We start from the raw sequence: 17,335 nt of genomic DNA, 5'->3' as shown, positions 1-17,335 counted from the left end.
TTTTAAATATTTAACAAACTGTTGCAGGTCGAGAGAGTCGAGTCGCTGATACTTTATTTTAATATACTTAATTGGATATCTACAGTTGGAAAATATTTAAAAAATAGTTAAATTTCTTTGTGGCATTTTAAATATAACTAAAATAAAATAAATAAATAAAAATTTCAATTACTTACTAGATAAAAACACTTGTAGAGAAATATAAAATTTTCATTTTCCTTTAGCACACTCTAAGCTCGCTCTAGTTCTTTGAACTTCTGTGTTCCTAGCGATATTTAAAGAACATTATAAAATTGTATAAAATATTTCAAGCAAATAGTTGCCTTATTTAAGCAACATTCTAGATCACATTTCGCAGTTGTTAAACATAAATTTCACATACTGGCAGTAGATAAGGTTTGGAGCTAAATATATAAATATAGAATATAGAGTCTAAGACAATAAGCTGCAATTAAATGAATAAATTAAAACTAAACAATAAACAATTTTTAAAAAAGAAGCAAATAAATTTTTTTTGCATACTTTTTGGCGCTCTGTGAAATAAATACGATTACAATTTGCTTGCCTTGTGAGAAACTCAGTGCTAAATAGGTATTTATATATAGGTATTTATATATCAATACTCTCATAGCTCAATGGGCATACAGCTACTGACAGCGCGTGCAAAGCAGCTCGCCTCCAATCAGGCTACCTATAACAACAGACGAAGGCTGAAAAGATGAGACTGCAGAGGAATCTGATGAGCCTGAAATACTGTAGAATAAAATCGAATAATAATAAACATAAATAGTCAAGATTTAAAATGTATAAACTGTCTTACAGGCCCACTAATTAGATAAGGATTGAAGCTTAATGCGCAACAAATTTATTTGCATAAAAGTGTATTCGACAAAATTAACGAGCTTTTATTTCACAATTACGAAAATTCATTTTAGACCGCTTCAAATATCAATGAATTAAAATTCTTTTTTTTTTTGTTTTGTCGCTTTTTCAATTACTGCGCGTGTAGAAAGAATCGCTGGCGCGTCGCTGTGGACTTCGGTCAGCATTAGCATTTTCATTATGATGGCGCTGTTGATCATAATCATCGTCGTCGGCAGCATCATTGGTGTGCCTGTAGCGCGCATTATCCGAGTAAGAGCTCACGCCCGACTGAGCGCCCAACGAAGCTGAAGATGAGTAACGTTTGTTGCCAGCTGCATGCGAATACGACTGCGGATGCGGCTGCGGCTGCGGATGTGGCTGCGGATGCGGATGCGGATGCGGATGAGGACGCGAGTGCCCGTTGCCATTGGACCAAGCATAGTCCATGTAATGATGCCGATGTCGCTCCCTCTCTGGATAATAGTGATGCTGATAATAGTCAAAGTCGGAGTCCGAGTACAAATCAGAGTTGGAATTCGAATAGGAGTTGGCGTTGGAGTTGGAGTCGGGTCGCAGCGACTGGTCAATGTGTGTGCGATTAGGATAGAAATCAGCGGCGGATGAGGGCGTGCGATGTCCGTTATTATAATCAGCATCATCGTGAAACTGATGCTGCTGATGATAATGTTGTTGTTGATGCGATTGCTGATACGAAGTGGTATGCGAAGCTGGCTTATTAGTCACCAGACCACTGCTATATGGCGTATGCAGCGTCACAGCCGGCGTAACAATGACTGGCAACACGGCGGAACTGGATGCTGGGACCAATGCCGGTTGCTGTTGCTGCTGCTGCCAAGATGACGCCGACTCTGATGCCGTTGTGGATGCTGGCGATGAGGTTTGTTCGCGTGAGTTCATTTCAGCTAATTTATTGAAGCGATTGCGATTGCCGACCGATGTGAGCACCATCACGGTGGGGTTGATATCCGAGATATGCTCCTTGATGCAGCTCTGCAGCATATTCACGAAAAAGAAGAACGAGAGCAGCGTCAGCGCCGACATCACAGAGCTGCCGCTCTTTTTCTTCTTTGTGGGTGGCGTTGTGGGCGGTGATTTGGGCGCATGATATTGAGGCGGATGTGGCGGCTGCAACTGTGGCGGATGCGCGGGTGCACTGCCTCCGCTCGGATGGTACGAGGAATAGCTGCCAGAGGGTGGCGTATGCTGCACCTCATACTCCACCGACGGCTCCATGCTGTTAATATAAAGTTGCATTAGCGGCGGTCGACGCAGCGAGGGGGGCTTAGGTATGCGGTACTTGGATTACTTACCCATAGCCCGAGTGGCCGCTGGCTGCGCTGGCATAAGCGCCGTTGTGGTTGCTCGCAGCGCCCAGCAATGGTCGTCCATAATGCAGATAGGGATTCTGATAGAGTTGCTGCTGGTGCTGCCAGGGGTAATGGGCACGCTGTGTATCACTGCAAGAATTCAAATCACTCCCTGAGTATGGGTAAGTGCAACAAATTGCGAGGCAGCATAAACAAACAGTGCACACAAACACAAACACACACACACACACACACATCCACGCACGTGCAATGAGTAGGCCAGGTAAGGCGGACATCATTTGCTTTTGTTGTGTCACAGCGACCGCCGCATAAATTTCGCGCTGTCATTTTGCTTACGCATAATTATTTCCGGAAATGGCTGACAACAGCGGATGTTGTTGTTGCTGCTGCTGCGGCTCCGCTGCCAGCTGCTGATATTGCATATTCCCAAAGGACATTTGATGTTTGATTTGGCAAAATTATTGCTAATTGTTTTCCGTAAGCCACGCGCACGGAGCTGGCTGCCAGCCCATCAGAAACTGATCTGCTCGAAAGTCAAAGTCAAATACGTAAAGCAACCGCAGGTGACAGAGTTGCGTAGGCAAGCTGCAGCTGGAGCGTTTTGCTCAGTTACTTAATGGCAAAACATTGGCAACGCCTGTCATTGTCAGCTGTTAAGTGCGAGCAACCACCTGCACCAGTCCACACCTGCCTTCAGCACTTGCAAACTGACAATTGCCTGCAAAGTGTTTTGCGGCAAGTGCGGGGCGACCGACTGACACACACCTGAATTGGAGCATTGCATGCGCTGCACATTTTGGCCACAGCCAGACAATTAGTGCACGACAAAAGCAGCCGCCCTCACACCTGCCGCCAGCCATCTTCCGCCCAGCCCCAGGGCCTGGCTGTCAGTGTTAATGACGCTGCTGCAGCCGCCGGTTTATTGCATTAAAAGCGCTATGCAACGTTATGCATCAGAAATTGTCATAATTGTGACATGTCTGGGCGTGCGTGCGGCCCATGTTGCGGTTGCCACTGCCAAAGTAGTGGGTGTGGCAAGCCAACGAAGCTGTTGTGGTTGCGCTCTGTGTGAGTGTGCATGTCTCTGTGTGTGTGTGTGTGTGTGTGTGTGTGTGTGGCTTTTTCATATGGCTTGAAGATTTATGAAGTCGGCTAATAGTTTTCACTGGCAGCAACGATTTTTGTCTTAGATCAACAGGAAAACATTAGACTGCAATAACAAATATTTAACATTTCCGCAGCAGCTAGCGGCAAGTCGAAGGGCACATAATAAATTGTCAAATTTCTGCATTGCAACTTGCCGCCGCGTCGTTGCCCTTTGTTACGCTTTGATTTGTCGCCCTCGTTCTCGCCCTTGCCCCGTGTCCGGAAATGGAAAAGCAACAAGAAAAATATCAAAATGGAAAAGCCAGTAGCAAAAGTAAGAGTGAAATAAGTGAACTAACTAGTAGTGACTAGCAGATACCCTGGAAAGAACTGATTAACTATTTTATTAATTTAATATTTTAACTATACAGTATATATAGTATAACATATATAGTATATATACATAGTATATATCTTCTATCAACTTTCCTCATTTCCATGTCATCAGAATTTTACACTGCAATAAATTCTATAATTATCATATCACAACTTGCATCTCTTCAATGTCATATAATTTGTATGTCTAAATATATATTGAATAGTGGAATTATTAACATAAGTTTTTATGAAATTATTCGAAAAAAGAATACTTTCATTAATAAGCAAATTTCTAGTTAGTATTTCTAGTTAGTTCTGTCACCTTCCCCAGACGAGTCAGCGGTGGTGAGTGGCGCTTAAGAAGCTCAGAACTATCAAAGAATCTTGGCCAGAGACATAATAGGCAAAGCAGCATAGCTATACATAACTAACATGCTTGCCAGAAGACTTCGCCTCAGTAGAAGACTTAAAAGTCTCAAGACATTGTTCACATCACTTTTACCTAATGATTTTAGCCAGCAACTCACCTTGAATTTGATATAATTCAGGCTAAATGCCACAATCACACAAATAAGAATCGGAAAAGAAAGACAAAGCAAAGCACAGTTGCTTTTGCTGAGTAGAATATAAAAATTATGCAAAAAAACTTCTTAGGATTTTAACATAAGTTTTTAAGCTGTGCTAAAAAATCTGTAATTATGAATCTATTAGAGTTATAAAAAATATAATAGAATTCATTCATTCATACATTCAATATAATAAAATTCATTCATTTATAAATGACATGAAAAGAGCTAAGCTTTTGGCCAAGTGAAGTTTGTCAGTTTACTTTGTTGCTTATGTTGCCAAAGTCATTTCCCATATGCTTAATGCGTAACAACTACACCTGGGATTCATAAAAGGAACAAAATATCCCACTCTTACAGGGTATTCGATGTAAAAAAAAACTATTGCTAAAGTTTTGCTGATGTGCACGAAAAAAACTGAAGCAAAAAAGCGCAAAGCAAATCAAAAACTCAAATGCCGCGAGGGGTTGAAGCTGAGAAAAAAAAACCAGCTTAAAGCAAGTCGGCTGCGATTGTGGGTGTGGCAGGGGGCTTAGGCGACTGGTGACAGCTTTGTTGCTGGCGCCATTGTCAACATATTTCAAGCCGCCAGAGACTCAATAATAAGCTGTGAATCTTGACTACATATTGTAGTTTTTGGCCAAATACATAGCGCATTTTTATAAGCTCTTATGGCGCCCCCAAATTGGTCAGCGGCCCGACCAAAATTTAATGACTGGAAAATGAGCCATTTAAGCTGAGTGCCAGTACCAGTGCCAACTTCTTGGCCCTGGCCCCAAGACGAACGTGCCCAGCGAGCAATTCGATATTTATGGCTGTCTGTGCCCAGTCTCCAGCAAAGTCTTTGATTCTATCTGTGGCTGCATCTGTGTCTGTGTCTGTGTCTGTATCTCTCTCTGTATCGCTGTGTGTGTACGTGGCCAGCTCCTGCATTAAATGCTATGATTAACACGTAGACATTTTAAATTATGTAATAGGCAGCGGCCTAGCTAGGCACTGGCCACATCAATTAACGCATATGAACTATGGGTGGCATCACATGTGTGTGTGTGTGTGGGAGGCGTGCGTGTTTGTGTGGTGCATAAATCATTTGGGTACATTAAGCACAAAGTTTTCGGGCAGCATTGAAACAAAAATAAAAACTCGTTAACACAGCACAGCGCACGGCTTTGGGGGGGGCGGAGTCTTAGGTCGTGCCGCTGCCTTGGTCTCAACTTGGCTACGTGCTTGGACTAGCAGGCCAGACTCGTGCTGACTGTTGGCCCTGCGGGCCGAACAGAGTGTCAAGTGTAAAGAAGAACTACTAATCAGCAGTTAATTCTTATCTTTAATTAAGTGCACGTTCCCACTACGCCCGGCAAAGGCGACAGAGTAGCTGGCCAAGCAGCAGTGGCAACGACAGCGGAGGCTGCTGCGCGTTTATGGCAGACGTCTAGGAGTCTGGGCCAAGTTAGCTTCAACACTTTTGTTTGCCTTTGCTTTTGGCATTGTTCCGGCACAAAGGCCAAGCTCTGACGGCTGCTCGACCCGCCTTTTGTCGCCCGCTCAATTTAATGAAATAATCTAAGCAAACACTCTCGAAAATTAAGCAGTTTTTTTCTCGCAGTTCCTTGAAATTAAAAATGTAATGCGTTTTATTTCTTTCCATTTTTGTTTTGTCTTGCACATAATTAAATGCGAATTTTCGGTGGCGTTGGCGGAGCTGGCCAATTAAAAAGGCCACGCAACAATGGCCAAGGCGTCCGCCCATGCATGGCTAAGCGGCTGCTCAGCGACTTGGCCAAAAGGGTTCATAATGAGGCGCATCTGTTATGCTCTCTATGCCGCCGTAAGATGCTCGGCCAGCTCAGCCGAAAATTCAGCGCTTAACACTTGAGTGTGCAGTCAACTCGGCCTTCTGCCATCCTGGCCGGCCCACCTGCCAACAGGTATAAGTCATTACCCCCATTTGAACGCCCTCAGGCCTGAAGGAGGGGGAGTAGAAAAGGCGCTGTTGCTGCTGCGTCAAGTTGCTTCACAAACAATACCCAGTCAACTACTGCAAGCAGGGGCGTGGCACTCAAGCGTGCCTGTCACAATTTTGCACTTTTATATGGTCCCCCACAGCGGCCGCTGGCAAAGCCCAAAAGTTACATCAGATACATGAAAACATCATTCAAAAGCCCCACTAAAAATGAAATAAAGAACATTTTATTGAAGTGCCAAGGTGGCTGCTGCTGGCAGCACGCTCCCTAGAACTGGGGGCGGGCATTCAAAACTGGCGGCGTTCGCATCCCGGCCACACAGATTAATTATGCATCGCAAAATGCTAAGCCAGGTAGCACCACCACTCGGCACCACCAGCTCCACAGTGGCTAAAAAAGAAGAAGCAAACACACACACACACACACACGACTGTAGATGGCTGTGCATGTAAAAGCCAAGTACAAGCCACATAAAAATAGAAGAAATTAAAATATAAAATAAAACAAAATAAAATAGAATAAAATAAAAATAAGAAATATAAAAATGACAATATTATGTCATGTGCCGCACTTAAATATACCCTTTCTGTGGGATTGAGAGCTGAAGTGTAGATGAGAGTCAATGATTAAATTTTTGGTATTTTTATGAATAATAAATATTTAGCGCAGTGGACTAAGCGGTAACCAATTAATCTGAACTTTAGGTTTTATCTTTTCATTTAAAAACTATTAAAGATACTTTATTTTAAAATTAATATTATTTATTAAAATTATATATTATTATATATTATTGAATATATAAAATTATATATTATTTATTTTATAAAATTATATATTATTTATTTTATATTTATCTATAAGAATACATTGAACAAATTTAAAATGATAATGATAATTTAATAAATCACATAAATAAATAAGATGAATAGATACTATAATTATACTATATTATTAGTATATATATATACTATAATTATTAGTTTATATTATTTTATTAAATTTATATTCGTTTAGAATTTAAATTTAAATTTATAACAATTAAAACATTGAAAAAAATAATGTGTATGGTTATATATATAATAATATTTAATATATGTATAAAATATAATATTTTTATATATTGCTAATTCTTTAACTAATACTAAAAATATTATTTTAGACCACATATGAAGCATATATCAATCATTATTAAAGAAGCACCAGACATGCAGATGCAAAGTCAATCAGATGCCAACATTTTAAACGCTATTGTCAATATAAAAGCGGACATATTAAGCCAAGTCAGCAAGCCTACAAACTGGCCCTAGCAAAAAGTCCTCGCAGCACAGCCAAGGCGGCATTTGAGCTATGCAATTTTCCATTCACATTGGGAAGCATGCAATTGCAATATAAAATGAGAAATAATGTAATATCTGAAACTATTTCAATTTTATTGCTACTTCATTTTTTATAGCTCTTATTAGACCCAGCTAAGAGCGAGCTGCAGCTAAGGCCAGTTGCTAGCTGAAAACAAATTTCAAGTAAATGCAAAACTTAAATGTCTATCCATTAGCTTACGCAACTGCTTCTGCTGAGGAGCTTCCAGTTATTCACTGTGCATTCAATAAAACGCTGATTAGCATCACGAACTTCAAATGTGATGTGATGCGCTGTGCTGTGCGGCTGTGCGGCTGTTTGGCTGTCACAAACACGCCAATAGAGTTAACATATTCGCACCACATGTAGCGCCCATAAAAATGCGCATACAAAAAATTAAAATAAAAATAAAAATTAAAAGCTGCTGCTAAAAATCAAGCGCCAAAGTCGACGTCAGCGTCAAAAGCCAAAAAGCGCGACGTTGTCGTCGCTGCCGCCGTGTCACTGCACCCAGTGAGGACTTCTCTCTCTCTCTCTCTCACTGTGTGTATGTGTGGGTGGGTGGATGAGCTTGCTGGCACATATGAGGTGTTTTGCGCCACAGACACACACACACACACGACGTTGACGACGACATCGTAGTACCCACTTGAAACGCTTTTTAACAAAAATTCTTTTAATTTTTTGAGCTTCTTTTTTTGGGCAGCAGCAGAAAAAAACAGAGAAAATTAAAGAGAAATCTGGGAGTTTGACTAAAAGAGCGGCTGCTGTTGCTGCTGCTGCCTCTGTCACTGCTGCTGCTCTTGTTGCTTGTATATTTGCGCAACCCTCACTGAAAATGAAATTTTTCCTGGAAGACGGCGGCGGCAGCAGCGACGACAACGGCGCATTGTTGATGAACATGAACAAGCGGCACGCTAACAAGTCGCCTATCCCGTGCCCCATGCCCCATGCACCATGCACCATGCACCATGCACCTTGCCAACCGTTGCACCTTTCAGCAATGGTGTTGGTACGTGGGCGCTTACATTGTTGTTGCCTTGCTGCTTGTTTTCTTGTTTCTTTTTTTTTTTGGCTGATGTTTTGTTGCTGCTGCGGATGCATATGCCACGCCTCCATTGCCTTGGATGCCTCTGAGGCAGCTAGAAATTATGATGTTTGAGCTGCTTCTCGTTTGCTGCCTGCGCTCATTTTAATTTCCATTTCTATTTTCTTGTTGCTGCTGTTGTTGTTGCTTTTTTTTGGGCCTTCGAAAATTACAACAACAAAAATTGCGAGCCACACGGAAAAAAATGCGATTAAAACAGTTTGAGCAAAAAAAAAAGTGAAAAAGAAATAGAAAAATTCAAGTGCATTTTTCACTTCACTTTACGGTGCATTCACATTTCCGTTGCATTGCATTGCGCTGCAGCAAAACGTTTGCGGCAGCTCGCGCCAAGAAAGGGGGCGAGGTGGGCAGCTCTTTGTTCAGACAGCCCCCAACTGCTCGAAGTTTGCTTTTTTACCTATGCAATTTGTATTTGTGTTTGTCTATTTATATATATATATATATATATAATATATATATGTATATTTTATTTTCTTTTTTTGTCATTGTCATCATTTTGTTGGTGGGGTCAGTCTGTCGGCTGGCGTCTGGCTGCTGTGTTGCACGTTGCACGCTGCCTGCTTTTAGGCGCTTTTGCAAGAGTTGCACATTTGAGCGGCGCACCGCAGCTGCTGCGTGCTGTTTGTTGTTGTTCAATTTTTTATAAAATTGCCATAAAAAAGTGCATTTACTTTGCATTCTTATACTTTATTTTATTTTTTGTTTTTCAATTTTATTTTATTTTGGATGTTTTTTCGTTTTAATTTCTTAATTAGTAGCCTTTGTGGCAGTCAAGAGCTGGTGCTGACGCTAGGGGAAGCTGCATTGCTTAAAGTGCCAAAGCTTTCCAAATTATTCAAATTGAAATGGTTTTTGGCATTTGGCTGCTAGCTGCTGGCTGCTGGCATTTGATCCACGCAATTCACGCAATCAGGCCAAAAACTATTTAAAATCTAATTTGCATTCTCAACTTCTTGGCGTGCAACGAAGAAAAAAGCGTCGAACATTTCTTAGAGTAGCTCAAAGACCAAACTCTTAAAATTTATAATAAAACTTTGACTTTGACTTTGAGTCCCCGACAGAGGAAGAAGTTGTTAAATTCGTTCGCTCTATGCGAAATTAGTCAGAGAGAAGCTGAGCCACAGCTGCGCAAACAAACCAAGTTAATGTGTCTTATTTATGCCAGGCATGATGCATGTCGATTTTAGCCACACAAAACGAGAGCAACTCAAATTTGCGATTTATGCATTTATTACTGCGCTCAAAGGACAGGCCCACCCTCTTTTGGAAACTTTTTAATTAGCCTCATCAACGATATGCAATGAGCACTTCAGAGCTGGCAAAAGAGTCGCGATGCGGTCGCTACAGTAATTGATGCGCAAAATATTGCCATTCAAGGAATCGTCGTAAACAGGGCTTAGCGGACAGGTGTTAATTAATATGAATGGATTTTGATCGAGTTCAACGACTGCACCTTGAGCCTTGCACTTCCTGTTTGGCACCTTAGGGATCTCGACCCAATAGCTGGCCGCACGCTCAAAAATTATGACGCAAATTTGCCAGCTATCTGACACTTGGCATCTAAGTGTGTCAAACGGAAAGCGAAACTGAATGCAAGCCGATGGCTATCTGTGTGGCTAAGAGTGTGAAAAGCGAAATTCTCAAACACTTGGCAAACAAGCACGCCGTCCGCCGTTTGCCGTCCGCTGAAATGAGCCGATCTTATCTGTAATTGCTTTTTGGTAAAACAAGCGACAAATACGCCTTCTCAAGAGACTCTCATCTTGCGCCCGCTGCTGCACTTTAAGGAAATGACCCAAATTAGGCAGAACTTTTTTGCATGCGTCATGCGAGCTGTGTCTATGCCACTTTGTCTTTAGTTTTTCAGTTTTGTAGGGACAAAATTTCAAGAAATCGACATTTGCTCTGCAGCTCAAGACATCACGTAGCTGCAGCCACACCCAGGTGCGTGGGAGAGTGAAGCATATTTTTCTCGCACATTTTATCTGCAAACATATCACACACACTCACACACACACGCACACTCACTCCTTTAGTCAAGAACAAACATGAGCTGAGTTGAATTTGTACTTCCGCTTCTTTGGCAGCGCCGGAGGCCAGCAAATCAGTTTTTTTTCCTTGTTTTTTTTCATGTATTTGTCTCGCTGCTGATTTGTCGCACGAGTTGAATTTATGATTATGCCGCCGGCGGCGCATGTGAGCATGTGTAAAAATGATTTTTCAAATAAAAATTCAAACTCACATTGAAGTGGCATTAATTATGCGTAAATGAGCTTAATGCATCAATTAATCAAATCAAAGGCGACGCTGCTTGCACTGCCAACAGCCTCAGCCGGCGCATGCAGTTTTCAGCCTTTGTAGTGTCACACAAAAGCGCGAGAGCTCGCTCCTCGAAAAAAAGTCCAACTCCGAACTGCCCGCTAGCCTACCCCAGAGGTTTGAGATTGGGCTTGTGAGGTGGACGGGGCACTGATGCATAATCGGTCAGCGATGACGTGCCACCTACATCACCCTCAATGACTTGATTGTGCCATAGCTGGCGCTATGTGTTAGCGACACCTAGCGTTTGCGCTGGCACACTAGCTGCTTGGTTTGTGTCTTGACTGCGCGCCCATAAGTTTCAGAGCTTCACGATTGTATTCGAATGACTCCACACTTGCCGACTGTTGACAGTTGAACTGTGTCTTAGCTTTCGTTAAGTTAGCGTAGTTCCGCTTTTACGCAACTTGATGAAAATCGAAAAAAATGCAAATAAACTGGAATATTAAATTCTAGATATTTAAATAGAAACAATTTACTGACTTTGTTCACCGCACCGTGAACTTTTACTTGTACGTGTGAAAACTCAAGCCACAATGTTCACTTTTTAATATTAAGCCATTTTTAAACTTAGACTTATTTCTTGGAAAATCCCTTGAACAATTACGAATAAATCCAAATTCGGATTCCTTTTCCTTTTAACTCAAAAGACAACGGCAAATTTATCAGAACTTTACTTCCTACATATCACACATTGACCTATTTTCCAGCAACTTAGAAATATAGAATGCGGAAATACGAATATCCAGAAAAAATAAACACAGATTTTTTAAACTTGAAAATCATGACTGACAGGTTAATTAAACGGAAACGTGTGTAGGAGGAGTATGGATATAAAAATGAAAGTGAGTGAGTTATGACAAAATATGCAACAAGGACTCATAACAGCATTGCAGCATAACCGACTGCTGGTTCTGACAACGTATTCTGATTACATAAAGAAGCTGCGCTAAGCCGTAATTAACTGGATGATATGAACTAGTGAACAAGCGACTTCAGCTGGTAATTACTTACTTGAGCATTATATAATAACAACTGACGGTCAAATAAGTGGGCTGAAATAAATGCGCGTAGCTGAACACAAGAAATTACAAGCGCATTGGGCATACGCCACGTTGTACGTGGGCTTGAGTTGACAGCGAACAACAGCCAAGCGAAGACGACTTTAATGACTAAATTAAAGAGTATAAAGTGATTTGGTCAGAACTAAGGAAATACTAGAAATGTTTTATCAAATATTCTCATCGGAATGTTGACAATCAATTGCAATGCGATCCAATCAGAATATTCTCGCTTCCATACCATTAGCCTAGAAACTGTTTGTCAGCCAAAACTAGTTTAACAAGTTGAAATTAATTTCATTTGGAAATTATTTCTGGAATTTATCTGGAGTGATAACGACAGAAAGTTTCTATAGCTACCTTGCTGTCACAGCTCTCGAAATTCTGTGCTTAAACAGTGCAAATATTCAAGGCTTTCGGCAATCATCGCCGAACGCAAAGCCGCAACCATGGACAACACTTCATCAGAAGGGACAGTGATGGGGTCAACATCACCGACCATTAAACACATTCAAGTCGTCTTTGCTATCATATTGCGCTATGTTTAAGGCTCAATTAGGTGTAGGCGCCTAATTGAGTGCAAATTGTTAACAAACATTGGAGGCGAACCACTAAATGCCTGGTCACAGAATTCACTAGTTGAAATTTAAGCGATATCTCGGCTCTCTGTGCTCTGCCGTGTTGTGCTGTGTACAATGAAATCGCAGCCACGGCGCCCTTCCCAACTGGCATTTGTATGATTTTGTGGCAAACAAATCATTCACGCTATGGACTGCATAGCCATAGTCATCATTATTCTCGTCATCATCATCATGTTCGTCAGACTAATCGATGCGAGCAGCTTTAATGTGATTTGTAGAGGGAAACAATGGCAGTTGCCCATCAAGCCAACGTTGCCTCGCACTGAACAGTTAAACAGGAGTCAAGGACTTGGCACATGTAGCAGCAAGCAGCTTTAATAGATTCAATTTCATTTCAATTAAATTTATAATCAAATTTAACGTAATTTATTAGTGCCTACCCGTATAAATATTTAATTTGCGCACAGAGCTTCTCCCAGACCTTTGTGTAACTTAAATTGTACTTCTGCTGGCCTAATCCTTTCTAATAGGCTTTAATCTGAACTTTGGGAAAAATGTCTTAAGCAGCAAAATCTTTCCGATGGATTCCTGTTTAATTGAATTTACTTAAATTAGTTCTTTTCGATTTCTTGAATTTGAGCAAACAACTATTCTGCAATTGCCGTTGAGTGTAAACGGAGCAAGGACACGGCACATCAAAGTGAGACGTGACAGAGTCGAGAGCGAAGAGTACAGCCGGATATCTGGGTCATGCTTTTACCATTGTTAATTACTTGTACGCAAGCAATAGGCCAATTTTATTAACTGGATGTTGGCACGAGTGCGTCTTCCCACTGCAAATGCAACAGGTGACGGAGACTATGCCACAATAATGCCATTAATGACTTTGATTGCAAACACGACCTGTTTTTATGTATTCACATACATATGTTATATATATATATATTTATATATATTTATATGCAAAATAGATTGCAAGGCATTCCAAACCTAATCAGCATATGTCAAACGAAGACATTTCTATTTCCTTTATTTGCCTCTATAAATTAAGGACATATGTATGCGTGCCGCGTTCATACATCAAAAGAGCTTCTGCTTGTTATTGAAGCTATAAACATTTTTATATACACTGCGCGAATAAATCAAGCAAGTTGCAAGCAGCATGAAAAAGGCGTTATTTTTATTCATATAAAATAATATTGATGTCAATGCTTGAAGTGGTTTCAATGTTTGTTTGAGGCAAGCTGCAAATAAAAAGTTCTTTATAAATAACAAATTTTTTGAAAATTTCCAAAAATTATTTAGTGACATTTTGCGTAAATTGTTTTACTTTATGTTTATCATTTTAATTTGAAAAAAAAAAAACGAAATTCATTTAAAAACTGACCCATTTTTATGGCGCACACATGTGTCTAAAGGACTAGGCATAAACATGTGCCATTTGTTAACTGTGCCACCTGACTGCAGTAAAGGCAAGATTTACAAATATACAGTCCGTGCGGTGGCCCAGCCAACTGAGGCGCCATAAAACGGAATTTGATAGCCGAGTCGGGCGGGCCTTATACTAAATTAAAGCCTAATTCTCTTCAGCTACTAAAGTAGTTTGTTAAATCATTTGATTACCTGTCTGAATTTACCAAAGGGACAATCACGGAAAAGAGCATCTGAGCTCTGGCTGGCAGGCAAGCATCTCATGAAGTGCATTAGCTAAAGGGTATCTGGCTGTCCTTGACAAGTTTTGTGTAGCACTTGGTGACACCTGCGTGACACTCACGTTAAATCAATTGTAGCTGGTTCAGAAAATCCATTCAGGCGCCAAATGGGTTCAGCTCGAGTCCATTGACAGGACAACTCTGAGAGAGCATTGAGATTTGTAAAATTTGTCCGTTTGTGGAAACAAATTGAATTACGCACGCATCACTGAAGCAAATCGAGAATTATGAATGGACTCGCTTGAATGGAGCCCGTAAATGATATGCTTCTCGTTTTGTTGTCAGCTTTTTAATTGTTATAAGCTGGCGTCTGCCACAATGTCTGCCCATGTGAAACAAAGCCACATGTGTCAAGGTCAGTGCCTGGTGAACAACACACCTTAGCGTCGTAAAACACGTACACTCACACACACACACATGCAGGGGCTAGGGCACATTGGCTTGCGGTCGTAAACTTTAGCACAATATATCAGGGACCTTGGCGAAGGACGCGCTAGCTGCGAAACTACTCGATGACCACCGTGTCACTCACATGCAGCAGTTGAAAAGCTGAGCATAATTTGTTTCAACTGCGCTTGCATGACTGACAATGTAATTAAAAAATGTAACGAGAAAAAGTGTGGGAGTTACGAGTCAGTTCGCGAGAGTTGGGGGCACAGGTGCAACAACGACTCATAATCGCATTACCGCACAACTAACAGGTGCTTCAGACGGCTCGTTTCGATTACATAAAGAAGCTTTGCTAAGCACTAATTAACCGTGTGATATGAATAAGTTGCGCCTGCCAGAGACTGATAGCACAAAGGAACTTAAGCTTTTAATTATAAACTTGAATATCTGATAGCAACTGAAGGTCAACAAAGCAAAGGTTAAGCGCATTAGGCGGACGACACGTTGCACTGCATGCGAAAGCAAAGTGAATTTTCATAAAATACAATCTGACCAAGTCGAGCCTTGATAATGGACACGCCAGCCGAGCGCATCAAGCTACCCAACTAATCACAAACATATGCAGCAGCGCTGAGCAGGGCGTGACAGTCTAATTAAAATATTAACAAAATAAAAGCTGGCAAAATATGCAACAGCGACTCGTAACCACATTACTGCTGACAGACAGCTGCCTCTGACAACGTACTCTGATTATATGGAGAAGCCATGGAAATTTGTAATTATCCACAGGACACAGGAATAGCTGGTACCTGGCATAGATTGATAGGACAAAGGGCAGCAAGGCCTGAGCTGTTAATCATTTAATTGAATATGAAATCAGCGAATCGTAAAAATAATCCTTAAAGCACATTCATCATGCATCTTTAAGTAATAAATACCGAAGCACGAAATTGACATTTGATTTAGAAAATATGTGATGCCTCCCGCTGCTTTCGTTTTACTTTCATTGCATAACGGCAAATGAAAATGAAATTGACTCCCTGTGACAACAAAAACCAAAAGTTGTCAATTCTGGCCCATAAATAGAATTGCGTGGGCTGGCACCTGATCAGGTGTGTATGTAATGCTCTCATGCGTGTTCCATAGCAAATACGTTAAGCACAAAATATGTGTCTGATTAAGGCGCTGCTCTTGCAGACCAATTTTCACTGAATTCAATTAAGTCCCAATGCGCTTGAGTAGTCAAGAAAGTCAGTTACCTTTGGCAAAGCCATCAATATAAATAAATAAAATATGGCTAAACGTGATAAATGAGCTTTGCTTCAGCAGGCGAATGCTGCGGAAAAACGTTTAATATTTTGGCCAAAGCAAATATAACTGTTGAGTCAAGTGGACCCACTCCACGGTTGCCAAGAGCGAAGCACTTGTCGCCAACAACAAGCAGGACACAAAATTCCCAACGGAAATTCCGCTCTCCAAAGGCAAGAAGCAACAAACAATTTCTTGCAAAAAGTAAAGCCTGACCAAACAAGGTTTTAGTGCGGAAATCAGACCCAAATAAATAGAGGCTTGTACAAAACAATTTCAAGTACCCAAAGCAAAACAAAAACTTTGCCCGGCCGCAATTCAAGTTCAGGTAGTTCGCTGCCTTTATGAATACAAAACAATTGTACAGGCGACCCGAACCCTTTTGTTTCTGTTGGTGTCACAATGTGTTGAGTTACATAAGCATTTCATTTTTGTTTTTTTACAATTTTATAATTCCTCCTATTTAATTTGTGCAGTGAATTGAAAACCGCGCGCGATTAGAAATTGAATTATTAACTCAATGATTCCTCTGAGTGCAATAAGGGACAGGTGCAATTCACTTCACTTCTTCCCCACAAACACACATAAATGCCAAGCATATAATATATTCAGAGTTTGCCCAGGGAATGCGAATGTAACGAAAGGTGATATAAGATACACATAAACATATATACTTATCACATATCTATATATAGATATATATACGTAGTCAAGGTACAATTGTATGGACTGCCAGCGTCGTTTCAATTAAATTTCACTTTGTGCTCGAAGAGAGGAAATTAAAGCAAATATTTGAGATCTTTCAATGCCTATAAATTAATCATTACAAATAAATTTCCGGCTGTGATATTAAATTAAATTGAGTTCACAGTTGGTGCTCGGCATCACAAACGTGACGGTATTAACATTAACCTCATAGAAATCGAAGGTGACGACAATAAATGGTTTCTGTTAAATTCCAATAGGGACTAGCCAAGTCCCAGCAAACTTTAAAGGCCAAACGAAGTGAAATTTAAGACGAGCTGCCATGGCCGAAGCCCAACAGATGTAAATAAATGAAGGAAAAACTCAAATTACAAAATGCTACTTTTTATATAGATTTTATTCAGGCATAATATTACTAATAGCCAACAAAAACAGCAAATGCTAACGAATGCAATTATATTTTAATTGGCATTCGAAATCAAATATGGCTCAATAGTGCCAAAGCCAACTGGACTAACTGCCTAACTCCTACTTGTGCTCTTCAATTTCATATCATTTGCAGCGCATGGCTTCAAATCCTATTTGATA

General features: G+C 40.7%; 1 protein-coding gene across 1 annotated transcript; it reads right to left on the bottom strand.

The window, feature by feature from the left end:
- Positions 1–990: 990 nt before the first annotated feature.
- Positions 991–2,635, bottom strand: LOC111597816. Its single transcript, XM_030224799.1, has 3 exons — positions 2,550–2,635; positions 2,196–2,342; positions 991–2,119 (listed from the first exon to the last, which is right to left on the bottom strand). Exons 1-3 carry the CDS (start codon positions 2,633–2,635, stop codon positions 991–993), a joined length of 1,362 nt encoding a protein of 453 aa, XP_030080659.1.
- Positions 2,636–17,335: the final 14,700 nt, after the last annotated feature.

This window comes from Drosophila hydei, unplaced genomic scaffold, assembly GCF_003285905.1.
Source record: "Drosophila hydei strain 15085-1641.00,03,60 unplaced genomic scaffold, DhydRS2 tig00008119-arrow-pilon, whole genome shotgun sequence".
NCBI lineage: Eukaryota > Metazoa > Arthropoda > Insecta > Diptera > Drosophilidae > Drosophila > Drosophila hydei.
The sequence above is the reverse complement of the archived record's forward strand: the minus strand, read 5'-3'. Positions and strand labels throughout refer to the sequence as shown.